Raw genomic sequence first — 21,491 nt, forward strand, 5'->3', positions numbered from 1 at the left:
AAATCTTCTGGCAAAACCTGAAGACCGGTAATGCTAGTGGTAAAACAAATCAGTGTCCTGGGTGGCTGCGTGTAGGCTGACATGGTTGTGCACGTTCATGCTCTTACTCTCTCTCCCTCATGTGCACATTGGCTGCACCCAGACCCTGGTCTCCCCCCCTTTTTTTTCTTTTAAGATTTTATTTATTTTTTCATGAGAGACACACAAAGAGAGAGTCAGAGACATAGGCAGAGAGAGTAGCAGGCTTCCTGAGGGGAGCCTGATGTGGGACTGGATCCCAGGACCCCAAGATCACGACCTGAGCCAAAGGCAGATGCTCAACCACTGAGCCACCCAGGTTGCCCTTAGACCCTGTAACCTTAAACCTGGCTGTGTCTTGAATGCGGGTGAGGGAGGTGTGGTGGTAATTCTGGGTGTGCTGTGTCTTTTCCACACTTCTTCCTCCCTCCTTCTCCCACCATTCCCTCTCTTTAGATATGTGAGCTCCTTCTTTTAGTGAGCCCCCCCTTGTATTTGCCATGGAAATAAGTGCCCTCAAGCTGGGGATCAAACATACTTTACAGATAGGGTACCTTCTTAAGCAGAGTCCTAGATCGGTTGGTTATCGGCTTGGGGACTCTAAGGTCACTGTGTTTTGTTTCCTCCATTCCTGCTGTCCCCTGCATGTCCCCTGAGGCACCCTCAGCAGACTCCATCCCTCCTACATATGATCTCAGGCGAGGCCACGAGGTGCCGCCAAAGGAAAGCGTTCACTGGTGCCTTCGTGCTCCAGCGAGCAGAGCAAAGCAATATGCATCAGCCCCATAGTGATGCAGTTCCAAGAACAGCTGCCTGCATGGCACATTTTGTCTTTGAACAGTGGGTTTCAGGTTGCTGAGTGTTTTTATAAGATAGGAAATCATATGAGAGAATGAGAATGTGGGAGAGGTAATTGTGAGGCTGCCCAGTGAGGAGAGAAAGGAACCAGAGGTAGGCATGTGTAACTTTAAGGAAATGGGAAAAGCCAGATTTACACCAAAGAGAAATCAGGATGTTTATTCACTTTGGAGAAGTGATGCTTTGTGTTGTAGAATCGAACAGCAATTAGCAGTCAGGAATAAAATATTCGCATCAAAGGTAATGGTCAGGGGCACCTGGGTGGCTTGGTGGTTGAGCATCTGCCTTCGGCTCAGGGCGTGATCCGGGAGTTTCGGGATCGACTCCAACATCAGGCTCCCTGTATGGAGCACAGAGAACCTGCTTCTCCCTCTGCCTATGTCTCTGCCTCTCTCTGTGTCTTTCATGGATAAATAAATAAATAAAATCTTTTTAAAAAGGAAAAGAAAAGAAAAAGATAATGGTCAGAGGAATAATGTCTTTCACTTATAAAGTATATTCATTTTTCTTTTTTTTTAAGATTTTTATTTATTTATTCACGAGAGAGAGACACACACACACACACAGGCAGAGAGAGAAGCAGGCTCCATGCAGGGAGCCTGATGTGGGACTTGATCCCGGGTCTCTAGGATCAGGCCCTGGGCTGAAGGCGGTGCTAAACTGCTGAGCCACCCAGACTGCCCTAGAAAGTATATTCAAATAGTTTTCTCACACCCATGCAACATCGAGTCTTGGTCATAGTCATTTTCTTTAAAAAAAAAAAAAAAAAAAAAACACATTTATTTGAAAGAGAGAGAGAGAGGGAGAGCACAAGCAGGGGGAGAGGGAGAGGGAAATTCCTGAGCTGACTCTGTGCTGATCATGGAGCCTGACATGGGGCTCAGTCCCAGGACCCTGAGATCATGACCTGAGCCAAAATCAAGAGTTGGAGGATCAACCAACTGAGCCATCCAGGTGCCCTGGTCATACTCATTTTCTGTTGCTATGTAGCAAATTACCCATAAACCCTGGCTTAAAATCCTAAACCCTTAGTGTCTCACAGTTTCTGTGGGTTGTACATTCAGAATGGGCTTAGCTAGATTGTTCTGCCTTGGGAGCCTCTCATAAAGTTGCAGTGAGGATGTTGGCAGGGGCTGCATCATCTGAAGGATCGACCAAGTTGGGCCAATCCACCTCCAAGATGGTGTACTCTCATGGCTGTCGGCAGGAGGCCTCCGTTTCTCACTGTGTGGCAGCAGGATCTTCTCGAGTGAGCTAAGTGGAAGCTGCTGTGTCTTCTGTGATCAAGCTCTGAAGTCACTGTCATCTCCCATGTCATATTGGTTACCTGGCTCAGGCTGCTTCAGCGTGGGCAGACCCACACAAGATCAGGAGTGCCATGGGCATGGTTCACTGGGGCTGTTGTGGAGGCCACTGGCTCACCATCCTTTCCCACTGTTGCCACCTGTTAGGTGGAAATTCGTATCTCACTGTTGTCATGCATGCACGTTTCTTCGATAGTGAGGTTGATCGTTCTGTTGTCTTAGGCTAACTTCCACACACACACATATACCTTCTTTTCCAAGAAGTTGAGTCAACCCATGTCTGTATGACATTTCTGGGCACGCGTTTCTATACTGCGTTTATAAACTGTGCAAGTTTTCCTCCTTGTCTGTGATTCAGAACCTTTCTTTAGGGTTGTCTCTACCGTCTGTCTCTTTTCTCCCCAGGGGAAGGCAGAGAGGAAATTGTGAAGGTGACGTTTGAAGAACTGCGGCAACAAGTGGCTTTGTTTGCAGCAGCAATGCGGAAAATGGGTGTGAAACAAGGAGACCGGGTGGTTGGTAAGTGTTTTTGGTTCTGGTTGTGGTTGGGTGGGGAGGCTGAGGCAGAGTGACTGGCTTGGAGGCAACTTCTGGACAAGATGGCAGATGACGTGCAGCCTTGTGGGACTTTAGTGGTCCACACTCCATGGAGGCTAGATGAAGAAGGAAGGTTGTGGTGCAGGGAGAGGGCAGGACAGTCGGGGAGCAGGGACGGTCTGTGCAAAGGCCCTGAGGCTTGTGGGTACAGGGTACCTACAGGGGTGACAGGTACAGTGGGCTGGGTGTGCAGAGCGGGTGACGTGGCTGGCAAGGACTGTCTGTGAGGAACCAGGGTTGGAGTCCTGAGATGTGAAGGGGAGGCCTGGCTCTTTCTCCCTCCCCAGTCCCTGCCTTCCTTTGTTCTCTCCTAATCTAGGTGGTGAGTCACCATTTCCCACCTAGAACGATTCAGGTTTTCTTTTCTTCTTTTCTTTTCTTTTCTTTTCTTTTCTTTTCTTTTCTTTTCTTTTCTTTTCTTTTCTTTTCTTTTCTTTTCTTTTCTTTTCTTTTCTTTTCTTTTCTTTTCTTTTTTCTTTTCTTTTCTTTTCTTTTCTTCTTTTCTTTTCTTTTCTTCTTTCTTTTCTTTTCTTTTCTTTTCTCTTCTTTCTTTTCTTTTTTTAAGATTGTATTTATTTATTTATGAGAGACACAGGGGCAGAGACATAGGTAGAGGGAGAAGCGGGCTCCCTATAGGGAGCCCGATGTGGGACCTGATCCCAGGACCCCAGGACCACCATCTGAGCCAAAGGCAGACGTTGAACCGCTGAGCCATCCAGGTGTCCCTACAGTTTTCTTTTCACTTAGACTTCTGGAGAAAGTTTAAAGGCTTAAATGTAGGCCTGTTCTCCATTGTAGGGAACTGCAATTAACTTTGATGTGGGTAGGTGTGTCCCCGGGGGCAAGCAGGGGGGCGATAAGAAGACTTATCTTCCACACAGGCCTGTGATCAGGGTGCTAGGCTGCCTCCCCCACCCTGTGGTGGTGGGACCGGGGCCACAGGGCAAGGGTGGCAGGAGGAGGAGCCGCTGCTGTGCCTCTCCTGGGGGAGCTCACCGCAAGCTGGCATTCAGTGTGTGTTTGCGAAGAGGGTGGCCTTATCGTGTGTAAACTGAGTAAAGGCCTGTACCTGGTCTCCTCTGATGACGGCTGGGCACGGAGTCCCTGCTCATGTGTTAGTTGACTAGAAGGAACCAGATAGTGAGGGACACACCTAGCTGCCTCCTGTCTTAGCCCTCCCTGGGGTCTTTCTGTGGTTGCTCGTCTCAGCCGGGTCCCTGCTGTCCCATGGCAAACCAGCACCACTCTATCCCCACACCATGCTTTGTGTTCTTTTGTTGTCTTTACTGACTGCCTGAAATCTTGGGATTATTTGTGTGCATACATGCACATCTGTCTGTCCTATCCTGGAGGACAGGTGCTTGTCTTCTGTTTGCAGCTGCATCTTGGAGGGAGGCTGGAGGATCGATATGGAGTGAGCAAATGTTGGTGCAGGGCCCGTGGTCATGGCAGGCATGGTGTGGGCTAAGCCTCGATATTTGGGGTTCTTTCAATTTAATCTACCCTTTCCTAGAAAAGGAATTCAGGAGATCCTTCTTCCAATTTTCATTTTTTATAAAAAATCTCTTTTGAAGCAAATGTTTTCTGAGAGAGGGAGAAGTGGAGAACCGGGTATGTCAGGGCAGATGGCCGAGACTCCCTCTGGGCCGTGTTTTCTTGGGGGATGCCCCGACTCTGCGAAGTCAGGCTAGTGCCCGGTGATCTGCCCTTGTGAGTGTTACAGTGTGGACACTAATGTGACCTGACCATAGTTCCAGGATGGGGGCTGTGTTTCCTTGAAGAGGGTGAGAGGGAATGACTCCCCAGGTGGGGAGGACATGGGGAGATGCTCGAGGGGCTTCAGAGACTGCACTGGGGTTGTGGAAGGGGGGGGTTCTCTTTTCTGTGATGTGCTCATCTCCTGGTCCTCTGTCCATGTCCACCAAGTCTGGGTGTTCAGCCTCCTGGACGGGGTCCTGTCCTGCCTCGGGGACACTGCAATTTACATAGTAAGCTCAGCTGACATCCATGGGCCTGTTGGTGCCAGGCACTGGGTGCAGCCCTGGGCTGAGCCCTGCCCTCGTGGACACTCCTGACTCAGCAGGGAGATATGGCCAACCTGAAGGAACGGAAGTCCTGAGTGCTGTGGTCAAGAGGCACCTGAGAGCAGCAGGGAGGGAAGCAAGGGTGAGAGCTGCGCTCAGGGCCCTGAGGCTGTGGAGCTTCTGTGGCCACTGGGGGAGCTCTGTGGGGGAGCACTGGGCCATGGCCCCCTGTGCCCCGATGCCTCGTGCCTGCTCCTTTCCTCTGAAACATTTAGGATGATCTGTGTAATTGACTGCAGTCCCTCTGGCCACAAAGACTCCCTGCGTCTCTTGTCAGAAAAGCCCAGCCTCTTGCCAGATGGAGGGTCTTTGGTGCTTCTCTGCCCCTTACAGGCTTTTTTAGGTCTTGTGACTGGATTGCCCTGCTCATAGTCTTCATTCCCCTACTGCCTCTCCTTTGCCCCTGCATCTGTTCACCTGTCTTTCCATCTGTCCACCTGTCTTTCTTTCCATCCATCCATCCATCCATCTTCCAGCCAGCCAGCTCACCAACATCTCAGGGCCTTGATATGCAGGGCATAGTAAAAGGCATTTGGTAAAGCAAATAACAAAACAGGCAAAGGCCCTGCCCTCACGTGAGAACCAGATATGAAATTGCCAATTATGATTAGTAGATGTAGGTGGTTATTAAGGTAAATTTGGTCAGGAGAAATAGAGTATGCATTGTGGGGACTGGCCAGCGAACCTGAGTTTATCAGGTGGCCTTGGAGAAGGTGTCTCTGGGAAAGTTTCATTTGTATTAAGAGTTGAATGATGAGTTTGCAGTCAGGTAGGCAAGTGTGTGGAAGCATGTTCAGGCACAGTAGACAGCCTGTGCAAAGGCCCTGGGGCAGGGGATGCTTAGAACAACTGGAGAACTGAAAGAAGGCTGTTGTTACTGAGCTCAGAGTGGGAGGTGGAACAGAGAGAGAGAGGAGGCTGGGGCCAGATCCTATAAGGGCTGCAGGGGTCACTCTGGTTGGAGTGGGTCAGAGGGGGTGACAGTAGGACGTGGATAGGCTGACAGTAGGTGGAGGGACCTTCTGAGTGGGAGATGTCAAGGCATCGGGGTGAGGTGGGGCTGGTCATGCTCCTTGGACCGGCCAGAGCCAGCCCCTCTCCCCACTCCTGCCCTGGCTGTCAGTAGAACCTTTTAGAAGTCCATCACATCCAACATACCCCAAATCCAAGCCTTTCTCCCTGGACTGATTACAGGTTATTTACCCAACGGTGTGCATGCCGTGGAGGCCATGCTGGCTGCAGCGAGCATCGGTGCCGTCTGGAGTTCCACATCCCCAGACTTTGGTGTGAACGTAAGTAGGGGTCCCCACTGAGGGGCCAACGTGGGTGGGTGGCCACTGCAGTGGAAACATTCCCATGTGATTTCCGCCAGGGCAGGCTCTGCCACCTGACGTCTTGGGTAGGGGTGTGGACAGCTGTGGTGCAGGATTGGCAGGGCTGGAGGGAGACATTGTCATGATGGCCTCCCACCTCACCAGCCAGTGACATGAGAATGATGGGAGAGAAGGAGCCAGAGGAGCTGAGTCTTGTTTTTATTTATTTATTTTATTTTATTATTTTTTTAAATTTTTATTTATTTGTGATAGTCACAGAGAGAGAGAGAGAGAGGCAGAGACACAGGCAGAGGGAGAAGCAGACTCCATGAACCGGGAGCCCGACGTGGGACCCGATCCCGGGTCTCCAGGATCGCGCCCTGGGCCAAAGGCAGGCGCCAAACCGCTGCGCCACCCAGGGATCCCTGAGTCTTGTTTTTAAATCGAAAGACAAATGAATCCTTTTTCTTTCTACTGTTACTAATGTTTTGTCCATGTGTAGGGACTGCGTGAGCGTGTGTTCAAGTGACAGATGGCACATAGAGATCTAGCTGGAGGTGCTTGGTCATCTCTCCTTGGATCTGTGACCACAGGAGATTTTCTCATGTTTGTATTCTTTAGGTGGTCATCTGGCCTTGTTCACAGAAGTTCCCCTGAGGCCTCTGTGCGCTTGGGTCCATCCCTGCCATTTCTGATCTCTTACTTTGGATCTGTGCTGTGTGTGGGAGGAGAGCAGGTCCAAGGGGACCTAGGACCTGGGGTGCAGCCAGCTGCTGAGTGACCCAGGTGGGGGCAGGAAGCATGTGCTCAACCCCAGTGTACAGGACAAAGAAGCAGCTGAACAGGAGTTCCGTGGGGCCAGGGACCTTTTATGGTTGCGGAGCCTTGGGGAGGCAGGGCCCTTGGGAGCCGCAAGGACAGACCCCTTAAAGGGCACAGTGGGCATCCATGACCCTGTCCACTCTTCCTGGCACGGCCCCTGCTCCGGGCACTGGACAGCGCAGCCCAGCGGCTGAAGGTTGGCCAGGCCTTGCTGATGGTGCACCCCTGGGTGAACTGTTTCTCTTCACGTATGAAACAGGGGTGATGGGAAGAGAGAGGGCCACGAGATGAGCCTGTGGTTGGCACCCCTCGGCTGCAGGCTCGGCCACTAGCGATGTTGGGGCTCAGTGATTTGTGGTTAGCGTGTCTCGGCTGCAGGGTAGGTTTCTGTGTATGAGCTTGAAGCTCACATTTACCTTGAGGCTTGCTGTTCTGGTGAAGGTGGTCTAGGTATGTCTCATTTCCCCCACACCATGCAAAGGAGGGACAGACATGCTTCTCTGGCACAGGGGCCTAGAGAAGTGATGTGATTGGCTGAGTCTGGGGTGAGGGCTCTGCTAAGTTCAGGGAGGAGTGGCTGCCCTAGACCTCTCTGCTTGGCCATGGTTTTTCTTCTGGGGCTTTCCCCTGGCTATGCCTGGTTGTCCCATTGAGGACCTCTCTGGATCAGCAAGGACTGCTCCGAGATAGGAACGCTCCATGTGGCCTGCCCAGGACCCCAGGCTCTCAGCAAGAGAGAGGCCCAGGCTCTCAGCAAGAGAGAGGCCCAGGCTCTGAGCAAGGGCCCCGGGTGAGCTGTTGGGGCCAGCGGCATCCTCACAGGAGGGTCCCAGGAGGCTGGGGCTGGGATCCTGGGCACTGTTAACCTCAGATCCTCATCAGCCTTTTGGCTGTGTTGCTCAGAAGCAGGGCTGGGAGCACAGTGTGGTGTGGTGGTTCCTGCCTGGGTTCAGGTCTGGCTTTATTGCTTCCTGGCTGTGTCCTCAATACATGCTATGGGGAGCCAGTAAGGACCACAGGATTAATGCTTGTGTTCAGTTGGTGGCAGCACTGGACACACCCATCAAGGTCAGTATGTGTTAGCCTGTTATCAAAGGGTGGGTGCTGGGGCGCCTTAGTCGGTTAAGCATCTGCCTTCGGCTCAGGTCATGATCCCTGGGTCCTGGGATGGAGCCCCATATTGGGGGGGCGGGGGGGTCCCTGCTCAGCGGGGGGTCTACTTCTCCCTCTGCCTACCACTCCCCCTTCCTGTGTGTGTGTGTGTGTGTGTGTGCACTCTCTCTCTCTGGCAAATAAATAAATAAAATGTAAAATAAATAAAAGCCCAAGGGGCACCTGGGTGGCTCAGTGGTTGAGCATCTGCCTTGGGCTCAGGTCATGATCCTGGGGTCCTGGGATCGAGTCCCACATGGGGCTCCCCACACGGAGCCTGCTTCTCCCTCTGCCTGTGTCTCTACCTCTCTCTGTGTTCCTCATGAATAAATAAATAAGTCTTAAAAAAAAAAAACCCAATACCCCAAAGAGGGAGTGTTTTTGAGTGACATCAGAGCTTTAGAGCTAGTCACAAAAATGTTGGGAGAGCTATATGTGGACCAGGGGGTGGTCATAACCTTCTAGGGCTGGAATGTGGGCACTTCACAGAGAACAGAGCTCCTGATTGCCCTGATGGTGTGTTGTGTCTCTGGGTATGGGGTGGAAAGGGGTACGATGAAGGCAGGTGTCCAGCCACCTCCCACTTGGCTGCTGTCATGGGTCATTGCCCCGTGCAGAGTGTCACCACCAGATGCCTCTCCAGGCTGCTCTGCAGATGCTGGTGTGCACTAGATGGCAGCGTGGCTCCACTCTCTCCACAGCCTTAAGAATGCTGGGTCCTGGGGAATCCTTCTTGCCTGATGGCCTGAGCCTCAGGAGAGCGCTTCTCGTGGTCAGGAAATGACAGGGCCAGACGCCTTTCCACTAAGATGCTTCACTCTGGGAAACTTCTTTGTTTACCTTTGAGTTGGTGGCTTTTTAAAAAACATTCAGGGAGTCCAGCCTCTGACATTCACACATCTGAGAGCCGCGCCTGCACCCTCAGAACGTTTTCAGATCGTGGTATGCATGCACATAAATAGGGCAGCTGTCCCTGCCCTGGCTGGCTGTCCACATGGTTCTACACAGGCTGCTGGTGTCAACGCCCGATCGGTGGCCCAGCACTCTGTTCAGGTCAGATGTACCATCACAGGTGCGCCTGTCTCACTGCAGCGTGAAGGCGGTGGTGGCCGAGCGGCTCTCCTGGACTGGCCAACAGCTGGTTTTAGATGCTCAGAGATCTTTTTTTTTTTTTTTTTTTAAAGATTTATTTATTTATTCATTCAGGGAGAGCGAAGAGAGAGGCAGAGACACAGGCAGAGGGAGAAGCAGGCTCCGTGCAGGAAGCCCGATGTGGGACTCGATCCCGGGTCTCCAGGATCACACCCCGGGCTGCAGGCGGCGCCAAACCGCTGTGCCACCGGGGCTGCCCTTGATGCTCAGAGATCTTGACTTGTGCTTCATCAGCCAGGACAGCCTCCACCTGGGGCCTCTGAGTTTGTGCGTGGCCAGAGCCCAGACCTCTGGTTCTGAAGCACTGTGGTATTTGCTGTGGGTTGGCTGTCACCATGGCTGAGAGCTCTGTGATGTCTGAGCCCCAGCCCCTCGTGGGCTGTGTCCTTTCATCCTGGGTTTGTTGTCACCTTGCATAGGGGAGAACAGGACAGGTGCTAGATGTTCTGTAGATGTTTCTGCTGCCTTCCAGGCTCTCCCAGTCCAGCTCTGGGCAACCCCTCCCAATCCAGGGCTGTCCTGCTGGCCTTTCCCTTCCCTGAGCATTGCCAGTGGTGCCCTCTGCCTGGGAACAGCCTCTCCCCTCCTGCCCAGCGCTGTCCAGGAGAGGTGCCCCCCTGGCGCTCTCTGGGTTGCTCTGGCTGGTGCTTCCCTCTTCCTCCTGCTCCTTTGGTCAGCAGAGGATCCAGCCCTGTTTTCTTCTGCTGCCCTCTGGTTTCCTGTCCCGTGGGCTGGTCTTCCCAAGTGGTCACAGCACCACCAGTTAAGTGTACCAGCCTGTAGCCCCAGCTCCACCCCTGGCTGCTTGTGGATGCTGGGCATGTTACTCACCCTGGCAGTACTGCCTCGAGGATGTGGAGTATATATTACTGCCCTGCCCCAGGGGTTGTGCAGGCCAAATGTGGGGGGGCGGGCTTATAGCAAGCCTGAGTGGGGCCTAGCACACAGCACTCAATACCTGTTCCAGGATTTTTACTGGCAAAAATTTCTTTCCCAGATAAACCAGCAGCTCTCAGCCCATCTTGGAATCCTGAGCTTTAAGAGTACAATTTATTTTGCTGTACTGAGTTTGTACATCACCGCTGTGACTTTTTTCAGCCTCATGGTTGTCCTGGTGATTCTCACGAATCTTCAGTGTAGCTCTTCCCATCACATGCATGGACGAGCTGCCCAGTCTTTATGTCTCTCCCTTTTGCTTCCCACCTCCCTGTGGTGTCGAAGACTGGGATTTTCTTAGGAAATCCTGGCTTCACAGCTTGTGTTCTTAGAGTAATCTGGGTGTTGATTATAAACCGCTGGCCTTGGATCGATGTACAAGGGAATGGAAGGGCCATTCTGGGTGGTGCCTTCTCAGGTGTTGTGTTTGCTTTTTAAAAGATTTTATTTATTTATTTGAGAGAGAGTGTGAGAGATCATAATAAGCCAGGTGGTGGGAAGCAGAGGGAGAGGAAGAAGCAGATGACTCCCTACCGAGCAGGGAGCCAGATGTGGGCTCGATCCCAGGACCCTGAGATCATGACCTGAGCCCAAGGCAGATGCTTAACTGGCTGAGGCCCCCAGGTATCCCCAGGTGCCATGTTTGTGGATGAAGAGGGCTCCACCCAGGTCTGAACTTCAGGGAGACCTGACTGGGAGTGCTTTTACCTGTCACCCCTGGGAGAACACTCAGGTTGTATTGAGCATGTCAGTGGGAGGCTACCCCTGTCAGTTCGCATCAGTTCATGTCAGTTCCAGAAGCAAACTGTTACCTGCATGGGAGGCGTGGCTTCTTTCAGAGAGAGAGATGTGCTTGGCAGGATGGCAAATTCCACGTGTGGTATAAACAGACAGTGTGGTGAGCCTGCCTTTTATTTTTATTTATTTTTTAAAAGATTTATCTTTATCTCATGTGCTAGAGAGATATGTTCAGGGCTCTTTCTACAGAGTGGGGGTTCTTTCTGGTAGTGTCAAGACTCACTTCACAATTTCCCCATCTTACTAACTTGCATTTTGCTATTTCAGTGGCTGTAAGTCCTTTGGTATTTCCTTATGTTGATGTTTTCCTCGAAGTGATGTTCACTTCTCAGGTGCAAGTCGTGGTTTGCTTGGCTTTCTTTAGTGGCCTCAGGTGACAGGGACACAGGAATGAAGCTAGTGTGTCAGTAATGAGTCTCCTTTCCCTCGAAGCAGACCCTTTGGCTGCTGCGGGGTTTTGCCTCTTGCATGACTGATGCGACAACCCTTTCCTTCCACTCACAGGGTGTTCTGGACCGCTTCTCTCAGATTCAGCCGAAGCTCATCTTTTCCGTGGAGGCCGTCGTGTACAACGGCAAAGAGTACAGCCACATGGATAAGCTGCAGCAGGTGGTGAAAGGTGTGTGGCTCTCCTGGGTCTGAGCTGGTACAGCAGGGGGCAGGATGTTTGGGTGAGGGGTGCCCAGGAGCCCCAGGGTCACAAGGGCCCCTGAACCGCAAGCAACAGAGCCCTGTAAAACCCCTCCTTCGGTTGTGTTAGATTTGTAAAAAATACAACCACTAAGTATGTTGTGTCCTATAAGCCTGTGTTCCTCCTCCCCTCTCTTCAGGACTTCCTGACTTGAAAAAAGTGGTGCTGATTCCTTACATTTCCTCGAAAGAGAAGATAGACATTTCCAAAATTCCGAATAGGTAAGCCAGCCACATGCTGACTGTTGGTTCCATGCAGAACCCACCAGAAGTCCCGCTTGGTAGTTGATTCTTCTTGAGAATCCTTTCACTGGAGCCGTAGCGTTTTAGAGGCGCAGGAGGTTTTGGTTAAAAACCACACTTTGTAATTGGCCATCTGAGGCCCCAGAGGGAATCCCCCGAGGCCACCCAGAGACTTAGTGGACGGAACAGAGAGAGAGTGCCCCAGGAATACTCTGTCAGTCTCTCTGCTGTCCCTTTCAAATGTCAGGTCAAGCCTAGCTCCCTGATGGAATAGAATTAACATTTGCTGCTGTGTGTGTACGCAGGTGCACACAGGTGCACGCATGTGTGGTGCATGTATATGCGTGTATATGTGTATGCATGAATATGCACATGTAAATACGCTCACATGTGTATATGTATTTTTCTCTTAGGACTTTTTTTTTGTCCTCACTGCTAATAGTAGCTTTCTCTGTTTTTCTGACATTTGTAAGTTGGTACATCACATGCCTTAAGTACCAAAGAGAATTATGAATGATTTATTTTGGAATAGGAATCAAGGATGTGGGTTATGGTTTGGTCAAAGCTGAATCTGTCCCCAAATTCTTGGAGTTACAACCCTCTCTTTTTTCTTGAAACAGTCATTGAAGGAGAGTTCTGAGGTCAGTTGTGTTTACCTGTGCAGGGTTGTCCGTTAGACCGTGGGAACCCTGCCAACCTTGATAAATTACAGCCAGATGACAAGCCCTGGTCCCAGTTCACACCATGAACATGGCTCCCCTGCTTTTCTGTTGGGGGCCATAGCACACACAGGCCAGGGGCCCCACAGTGGCCCAGCTTTCATCCTTCTGAATGTGTTCATTAGCAATTGATGTGAAATTAGAGCATCCTATAGAATCACGTTAGCCACTTCATTTAGCTTGATACAATGCAAAAATCTCCCTCTAGCTCGGTCTAGGAATTAGGCCTCTGCTGCTCTTCGTCCTTTGATTACTGGATGCTATGGATAAACTATGGCTTGGAGACCTGGGGTGGGCATGGGGCTGCCCTTTGGGATTTTCAATTTTAGAAGAGCAACAAGAGTAATTGCTATTTACTGTGATTTATAGGCCGTTTGGAAGAAAAGGTTTTTCTCTGTGTGAAGCATCCGATTAGATTGGGCACTTTGTGTAAATGAGATTCGAATGGGAGGTGGAGGTGGAACAGGGCTTTTGTTTGCCAGAAGCTTCCACAGGGAATAATTTTCCTGACACTCTGGAGCAGAAGGCTTTGTTTGTTTACTTCTTGGAGTCAGATTATTCTGGACGCTCTTTATAAACCTCTGTGCCTCCTTCACAGGACCTCTTATCCTTAAGAGGCCTTCCCACGCACAACAGCACAGTTTTTCCCTTTTGTACTTGTGCGTGTGTTCCAGAGTAATTATCCTCAGCAGATTGATGCAGAGTTTAACTCATTCTTCCCCTTCCACAGAAGAGAGAAAGTTCTTTACAATTTGTCAAAACAGCAGATTATCACCCCCCCCCCCCCCCCCCCCCACTTTTAAGCCAGTGGAGAGAGAGGGCCAGGATCCAGGTTCCTGCTCATCTCTACATAGGAAAAGAACCTCTCCCAGGATGGTTTGTGGCTTCAGCTGCCCTGTTTGTGCTCAGAAAACAAACGTGTTCCTCATTGGCTGGTTTTTGGCCACATGGATTCGCACTTTATGTCCGGTTTGGGGGCAGATTTCTTAGATAGTAAGTCAACAGCCAGGCTTGGGGATTCCTGGGTGGCTCAGCAGTTTAGCACCTGCCTTCGGCCCAGGGCATGATCCTGGAGTGCCAGGATCGAGTTCCACATCGGACTCCCTGCATGGGGCCTGCTTCTCCCTCTGCCTGTGTCTCTGCCTCTCTCTCTGTGTGTCTCTCATGAATAAATAAATAAAATCTTAAAAAACAAAAAAACAAACAAAAAACCCCAGCCAGGCTTAATTTTGTGTCTGGACAGAGATCTGTACCTGGCTGTTGTCCTCAGGAGTAGTATTCAATGACACGTGATACATACATTTGCCTGGAAGCATCTCTGTTGTAGAAGCTGCAGTCTTTGGATCTTGGCCCCACCTACTTGTTCCGACCTTCTGTGGTTCAGAAGCTCAGGAATCTGGTCCCTCCCTTCCCTCCCTGCTCCTCACGGAGGCAGCACAGATGTGTGTTAGATTCACAACCTCCTTAACCCAAGTTTGCGTACAAACTGGGGATGTGTTAATTCTAAGTGATCCTCTGCACGGTGCTTGTGAAAGCGCTCGAAAGATTCTCAGAAGAGACAGTCCTTGGCCCTGCCAGCATGCTAATAAAGCAACTCGATATTTTCACTCGTTCAGTTAGTTTCCCTTCAGCATGAATTTGAATTTGTAAGATTTAACTTCTCTCCTTCCTCCTGGAAAGTTTCCAAACCAGGTTTGTTTCCCCTTGAAATCCTACAAGGTAGCCTTAGAGGGCAGTGAGTGGCCACATCTAGCCTGGGAAGACTCAGCGGATGCACCTGAGCATTCTGTTACGTTCACTGTTTGTTTCTGTATGTTTTGCCCCCAGTGTGTTTCTGGATGATTTCCTTGCAACCAGGAAAGGCGAGCAGGCCCCACAGCTGGAGTTCGAGCAGCTGCCCTTCAGCCACCCACTCTTCATCATGTTTTCGTCGGGCACCACCGGAGCGCCTAAGTGCATGGTGCATTCCGCTGGGGTACGTTCCCCACTGTTTGCTCCCCTGGGGTCTCCGAGCTGCTGAAAGTAGCCACCGAGTCTGCACCCCAGACCACCGTCCCAGCCAGACTGCACCCATCCCCCAGAGACTCTTATCTCGCAGCTCCTCTTTAGGTGGGGGCAGTGTGGGGATGTGAGTCTGAGCCCAGGTCCTGGGAGCTGCTGTGGGTGTCTGTTGCTGCTGTGACGGGTACAGAGGCTGCGTGGTGCCTCCAAGGCGGGGTGTGCATTGGGTAAGCCCGTGACTTTCTCACTGTGGCTGTGACGCCGTAGGTGCTTGTAAATGTGGTGGGTGGGCCCTGCCAGCACCTATGAGCACATCGAGGGTTATGAGAGGTGCTGGTGGTGGTGCATGAGGCTGTCGTGTTAGCAGCATGTGTGTGGATGTGTGTGTGTGCTCCATGGCATGGTCAGACAGAGCTGCCTGTGGACTGTGGTCAGACGCTGTGACAGCTGCTGGGTCATGTTGGAAAATGCAGGTAGCTGAGAGAAGCTCACCATGCTGCAGTATTCGGCTGGGGCCGTCGTCACCGAGCACCATGGGCTGGCAACTTCAGCAAGAGAGATGTGCCTCTTATGGAGCCAGGGGTGGAAGTCTGAGACCAGGGGGTCCAGGGTTGGGTGCTTCTGAGGCCTCTCTCCCAGGCCTGTAGACGGCTGCCTTCTCCCTGTGCCCTCACTTGATCTTCCCTCTGTGTACATTCCTGGGGGCTCACATTTTGCCCCAATTTCCTCTTGTAAGCTCATCAGTCAGATTGCATTAGGACCCGCCCTTGTGGTCTCTCTGACTTTATCACCTCTTTAAATGGAGTCACATTCTACGGTCCTGGGCCTCAGGGCTTCAGCATATATGTTTGGGGACCCCCAGTTTGGCCCACGACGTACTCATTTTCCTGTGAATTTCATTAGAAGTCCAGCTTTATTGAAGCACCTGAAATGAAGCATGAGATTTTATCTGTACCAATTAGTGACTTTAACCTTTTATTCTTGGAACAATAGCAAACCTTTAGGAAAGCTGCAGGAGCAGCATGATGGGCTCCACAGGCAGGCACATCAGCTAGACTCCGCCACCCTCAACATTATCAGCATCCCTTCCTAACGTTTTCTGCAAAGACTCTGCTTGGCTTCTGTCTCCATGTGGTACACATGTTGTTCTGCTTTTCGCTGAAAACCCCTTAAGAGTGAGTTGAGAGTCGGCCCTTCACCCTGGATACTTCAGCACACGTCTCCTGGAACGAGAATGCTCCCCCATACGCCCTTTGTGTGGTCGTCATGTTCAGGAAGGTCAGCATTGATGTGATACTGTTACCTGATGTGTGGCCCCGTTCACACGCTTCTGCCTTCCCCACAATACCCCACACAGCAGCCTGCTTCCACGCCTCCCTGTGTCCTCACTCTGGAGCTGCTCCTTACTCCCCCTTCGCCTTTTGCGACGTTGGCATCTTGGGACTTCAGTTGCTAGTCTTGCAGAATGGCTCTCTGGATTCGTTGGGTGCTTCCTCCTGGTTGGATCTGGGTGACACCGTCTGGAAGTGATGCTGTGTTTTTCTCAGCACATCACATCAGGAGGCACCTGATACTCATTTATTTTATACTTGTCATCTAAGCAGGTCGCTTCTCAGAGATACAGTTCCTGGGGCATTTGGTGCTTTTCTCGGACCACAGTCCCTCCTGGCCTCATGCCATCCTATCCTGCTCCTGGCCTTGATGGGAAAGCTTCCTTCTGACTCCCGTGCAGTGTCCTGGGCGGGTTTCGGGAGCCAGCATCCTCCTGCTGCTCTGTGCCCACGGTGCTCCTTCCAGATGCCCTGCCCAGGCTCTGCCACTCTCTATACCCGCTTTCCGGCTTTCTCCCTCACTTGGCTGAGCCTAGAGGGAGGAGAAGAACCCCGTAGTCTCGGGGTCAGACGTTGTCCTAGCCTTCTCTTCTCCCCCGGCTCTGAAGAAGGGGGATTATCCCAGAGGAGAAAGCTCCTGTTCACAAACAGCTTTCTAGCTATCACTTGATGAGATGGCGGCATTTGAAAATCAAATATAGAATTTCTCTTATTCTAGTTCATTTAGCTTTTACAGATGTTCCCTATGCCTGGAAGCACTCTGAATCCCTTCCACAAAAGGGGGACATTTCCATTTGAATCATTTTAGAGCCTTATAGAGCTTTTCACAGAGTGTTTCCATCCGAATGGGGAAAGGAGCTAGCTAGCGAGGCTCCATTATTACCTGGATTTGGATTCGCTGAAGGCCTGATCTCAGATGGTGACACGGAGCTGCCAGATACACCAGGAACCTCAGGGCCAGGTGGAAGGGAGGGGGACTTCAGGGTGCCTATAAGTAACACTGGCCAAACCCAGTTGAGTTGCCTTTTTTATAGGAGTGAGTTGACCTTGTTCAAACCATCCTGTTTTATTAAATCAAGCCGGGTGTGTTCAGAGTCTAAGATGTCATTTACTGTGGTTACTGGAATAACATTCTCCTTGGAGAGGGGAGCTCTGGTCTGCTTGGTCGCATCGAGCTCAAGAGAGGAGCATTTTTAGAAACCTTGTAGACAAGGGTGGGGTATGTGTGGCAAAACAACAGACATTTTAGGAAAAACTGAAATGTCTAACTGCACTTTTATTTTTAGTGCTTTTTGCATAGTGAATGTCACTTTTAGGAGAGGAGCATAAAAATGTATTAGATATAATGTGGCTTGCTCATAAAATCATCATGCCTTGGTATATTTAGAGTATGGAAAAGTCAGGAAAAATCAGACTTATTCTGTCTTCACTAGGCTCTTGCATCTCCAGAGAAGTGACTAAGCATCTTGCCTCTTTTCAAGAGTTACCTCAACAGGAAGCTTAGAGACAGTGGGAAGGGGGAGGCGCGCACAGTCAGGGGACACTGGCCGTCCCCCTGCTTTGCTGGTGGTGGTGTTCCTGGTTTGCGGGCTTGTGTTTTCTGAGTCAACATTAGGTCTCAGAAAGCAGCTTGCCTCTTCTTTCTATGAAATTAAGTTCCTCTTCTTGTTTGAGATGTATGATGTCATGTTGCTCAGACTTCCTTCCTCAGACTCAGCCATAAATACTTAAAAATTAAGGGCAAAACTACTGCTGTGAATTAAGGTTCATTCAGAGAGAGATTCTTGAGAGAGAAGCAAAGCCTGGCTTGTTTTGTGCCGCCTGAGAGGAGGAGGATGAGGCACAGGAGAACAGATGTAGGGTTATAAATAGGCCAGGCTCGAAGCAGACCTCATTGATGAAGATACAGATCTAAACTAAATACCGGATTTTAAGTCTAAAAAAAAAAAAAAAAAAAAAAAGGGAGGGGAATTTGCTGCAGGCTCTTGGCGTTTGGGAGCCCCCAGCCCTTTCAGTGGATTTGGTGTGTGAATGTTTCACGCTTACTGGAAGAGTTCAAGTGGTTGTTATCTCCAAGCCAGTGCCCACCGGCTCCAAGGGAGAGCGCTGTGGTGTGCAACTCTGCATGAAAGCTGGTGACCCCCAGGTTGGTGGCTGTCTCTTACCCCTATGATGTCCACTTCATAAAACCACCAGCAACCGGCTCCTGGAGTCTGCAGGTGGCCTCGGGGATCCTTAGAAAGGTCCTGGTCCCCCCAGAAGCCTTTGTGCTGTGGTCTGCCTTGCCCTTGAGTGGCTGTGATCATTGATGCACATTGCAGGCCTGGCGATGGCCTTGGTTCTGGATGGCCTCTGGAATAGGAGCCCTGGCTCTTGAGTTGGAGAATTTGTTGGGCACGGTTCTTTCCATTGAGCTTTGAAAAGGATCCTCTCCCCCTGCTCGGTTGTTTTTATTTCTCTTGGGTATGAAGAGAAGAGGATGGGTCATAAAGGCTGCTTGTGATACATGGGTCCTTGCTTTAGCCCCGACCATCCCTAACAACGGGGGTCCGTTGCCAACAGCCAGGTGCTCCCATCTGTGGAACAGACTGAAGGATGGTGGCTGGTGCCCTTCAGGGACCCCTGAGGGACAACACCCTGTGGCCTCAGGATCGCATATGAGCTCCACCTAGAGATGGGACGAGAGGCATGTAGTGGCTGATTCAGGGCCCCTTGCTCTGCCTTCCCTGTGGTGCTTGGAGGTGGGTTGCTCCCTCTCATCCCCATAAGCTGCAGACAGGACAAGTTTGGCACAAGGGGAGTAGGTGCTGGAGTATTACAGCTGAAACTAAAACCCCAGGAAGCTCTCCGTGCGCTGATACAGAGCTCCAAGGTATGTTACTTGGGAAAAGCAGAGTGCAGGGCAATGTGTCCAGTAAGAAAAGCAGCATAAACGAATAGATGCTGCTGGGCCAGGAGGATACGTGGATATAGACCTGGGAATAGATGCAGGGCTGCAGGAGAACCGGGGGCAGGGGTGGGGCCAGCACTGTAGGCTGCGGAGCACCGGGCTGGGCATGTGCACCTCCTGTGAAATGTTGAAATAGAGAAATAGTGGACTGTGTGAGGGGGCTGGGGGTCTGACTGGGCGTGTGGGCTGAAGGCAGGGTCTTGCGCTCTGTGGCCGGAGGCTGGCAGGGCCCCTCTGCCAGTGCTGCCCTGCCATCCGCCTTCCAGGTCCCCGCGCTGGAGGCACACACTGTCGTGCGCACTCCTGTCCTTTTGCCCCTGGCTTTGACTTTGCGTCTCCAGCCTTCTGGGCCTGGGGTCAGGTCCCGTGGTGCTCCTGAGCTCGCAGGCTGGCTGGAGCTGGTCAGATGCTGCTTCCCCCGTCCCTGACTGTCAGGTCACTTCATGGGACTACTGCTCCTCTGAGGAGTGTGCTTGCAATTCTGCTGCCCCCAAGAAGGCAAAGGGAGGTTGGCTTCTCCTCTCCCCGGGCTCTGTCTGTGCCGTGTGCACTCACACCGCGTCTCCGTCTCTCCCCAGGGCACCCTCATCCAGCACCTGAAGGAGCACATTCTTCACGGCAACATGAGCAGCAGTGACATCATCCTGTATTACACCACGGTGAGCGGGCTCCTGAGGGCATTGGGGGGGGGGGGTCCTCCTGTCCTCTGTGTCCCGCCCATCACTTGCTTTGGTTCCTTTGGGACCAGTGTGATTGGGTCAAGAGTTTTGTGACAGGGAAATTCTCTTGCATTTAGCCAGGTGGGTCCAGTGGGAGCACACAGGTCCTGGTAAGAGGGGAGCAGGAGGGTCGACATCAGAGGGAGATGGGCAGAGGGAAGCAGAGGTCAGAGTCACACAGGGTCACAAGCCAAGGGATGTGAGTGGCTTTTTGAAGCTGGGAAGGTCAAGGAAAGAGATTGGTCCTAGAGCTTCCAGAAGGAGTGTGGTCCTGCCAACGACACCTTGATTTTAGACTTTGGACCTCCAGAACTCTCACATAATGAATTTGTGGTGTTTTAGGTCGCTAAGTTTGTGGCAGTTCATTGGAATGGTAATGGGAAACGTATCCAGGTGGCTCTTCCAATTACTGTGACAGCTGGGGGTCCAGGTGTGGAGGCCAGATTGGGCTGGAGAGAGTCTATCCTGGACCAGAGCTGCTCCCTACTGTAGGATCAGACTAGAGAAACCCTGTCTCTGCCCTGGGCATGGGTGTGTGTGCTGGGCTGGTGCTGCCCTCGCAGGAGGAGTTCTTTTTTTTTTTTTTTTAGACTTATTTTATTTTAGAGAGAGAGAGAGAGATCTCACAAGAGTGTGCAAACAGGGGGAAGGGCAGAAGGAGAGGGACAAGCAGACTCCCCACTGAGCACAGAGCCCCATGCAGAACTCAGTCCCACAACCCTGAGATCACAGCCTGAGCGACAATCAAGAGTCAGACAGTCAAGTCACTGAATCACCCAGTCACAAAAGGAGTTCTTTTCTGCCCCAAATCCTTGATGGTGTACCTTGAACTGAGCCTGGCCACCTCACTTCTCAGTGAGGTGTTTGTACTAGAATCCTGGAGAGGCTCTGGCATTCCCTGACCAAGGAAGGGGGCCCAGGTGCCCAGGGAAAGCAAACAGAGCATAACAGAAGCCAGCGTCCTCTGGGTCAGATGTCACTGGGACATGGGATGAATGGGGTCCTGCCTCCAGCACATTCCCGTGGTTTTGTGTGGGATGTGCATCATTAAATCAAAGGTTGGATTTGAGCAGTTGGAGATATTCCTGTGCTTGTTGAACTCTGTAAGATGAGCACTTAGGATGAGTTAAAGGACGGGAAGAAAACTCAAAGTTGGCTTTTTCCAACTGCAACTATTAAGAGGTTTCGGAGTGATTTAGCTCTGTTTCCTGGATGACAATTCTGTGCGGGTTTTTAAGGAAACAGAATATTGGAGGTGTGTTTGTAGCCTTTGAGGTTAATGGCCAGGGACCTAGCTGTGCCCTAAGGGATGGAGCCCAGGACTCCTCGCCATCACAGGATGGGGAGCCTGGGAGTACTCTGCATGTGTGACCGTGTGCAGGCTGCCTCATTGCTTGGTGTGTTCAGCTGAAAATCAAGGGCTTGGGCCCAGTCATTGGGGTTTCCTGGACCCTCCTGATCCCCTCCCCACATGGGCCAGTGGTGCTGGGCACTGCCGGGCTCTGGGCCCTTTTCACGTGGACAGCCTAGCAGTGTTGACAGAGTGTCGTTTTTTTTGAATTGCAGGGAGGCCCAGGCAGGTACAACGATGTCCAACTCAGCTGACTCCCTGGGACTTGTGGTTTAAAAAGACAGGCTTTTGCATTGAGGGGAAGTTCACAATGAGAAGAACTCAGATCTGAGGAGGTTTTCCCAGAGGCGTTTCACTTTTCCCAAAGCATCCTATCCAGGAGGGGTGGGCAGGTGGCCTCTGCTGTGGAGCATGCTGGCGCCCAGCCTTGGGTGACAGCGGCTGCAGCAACTC

The 21,491-nt window shown here is 51.4% G+C and overlaps 1 protein-coding gene across 1 annotated transcript in view; it reads left to right on the top strand.

Annotated features, from left to right (window-relative positions):
- The window catches only part of AACS (acetoacetyl-CoA synthetase), a 57,464-nt gene that overhangs the window by 14,173 nt on the left and 21,800 nt on the right, over positions 1-21,491 (top strand). The window contains exons 4-9 of the mRNA XM_041728391.1: positions 2,586-2,699; positions 6,056-6,153; positions 11,539-11,653; positions 11,865-11,946; positions 14,514-14,661; positions 19,547-19,627. Coding sequence (XP_041584325.1) covers positions 2,586-2,699; positions 6,056-6,153; positions 11,539-11,653; positions 11,865-11,946; positions 14,514-14,661; positions 19,547-19,627 — 638 coding nt within the window. The remainder of the gene's footprint in view (positions 1-2,585; positions 2,700-6,055; positions 6,154-11,538; positions 11,654-11,864; positions 11,947-14,513; positions 14,662-19,546; positions 19,628-21,491) is intronic.

The sequence above is a fragment of the Vulpes lagopus genome, chromosome 14, assembly GCF_018345385.1.
Source record: "Vulpes lagopus strain Blue_001 chromosome 14, ASM1834538v1, whole genome shotgun sequence".
NCBI classification, from domain to species: Eukaryota; Metazoa; Chordata; class Mammalia; order Carnivora; family Canidae; genus Vulpes; species Vulpes lagopus.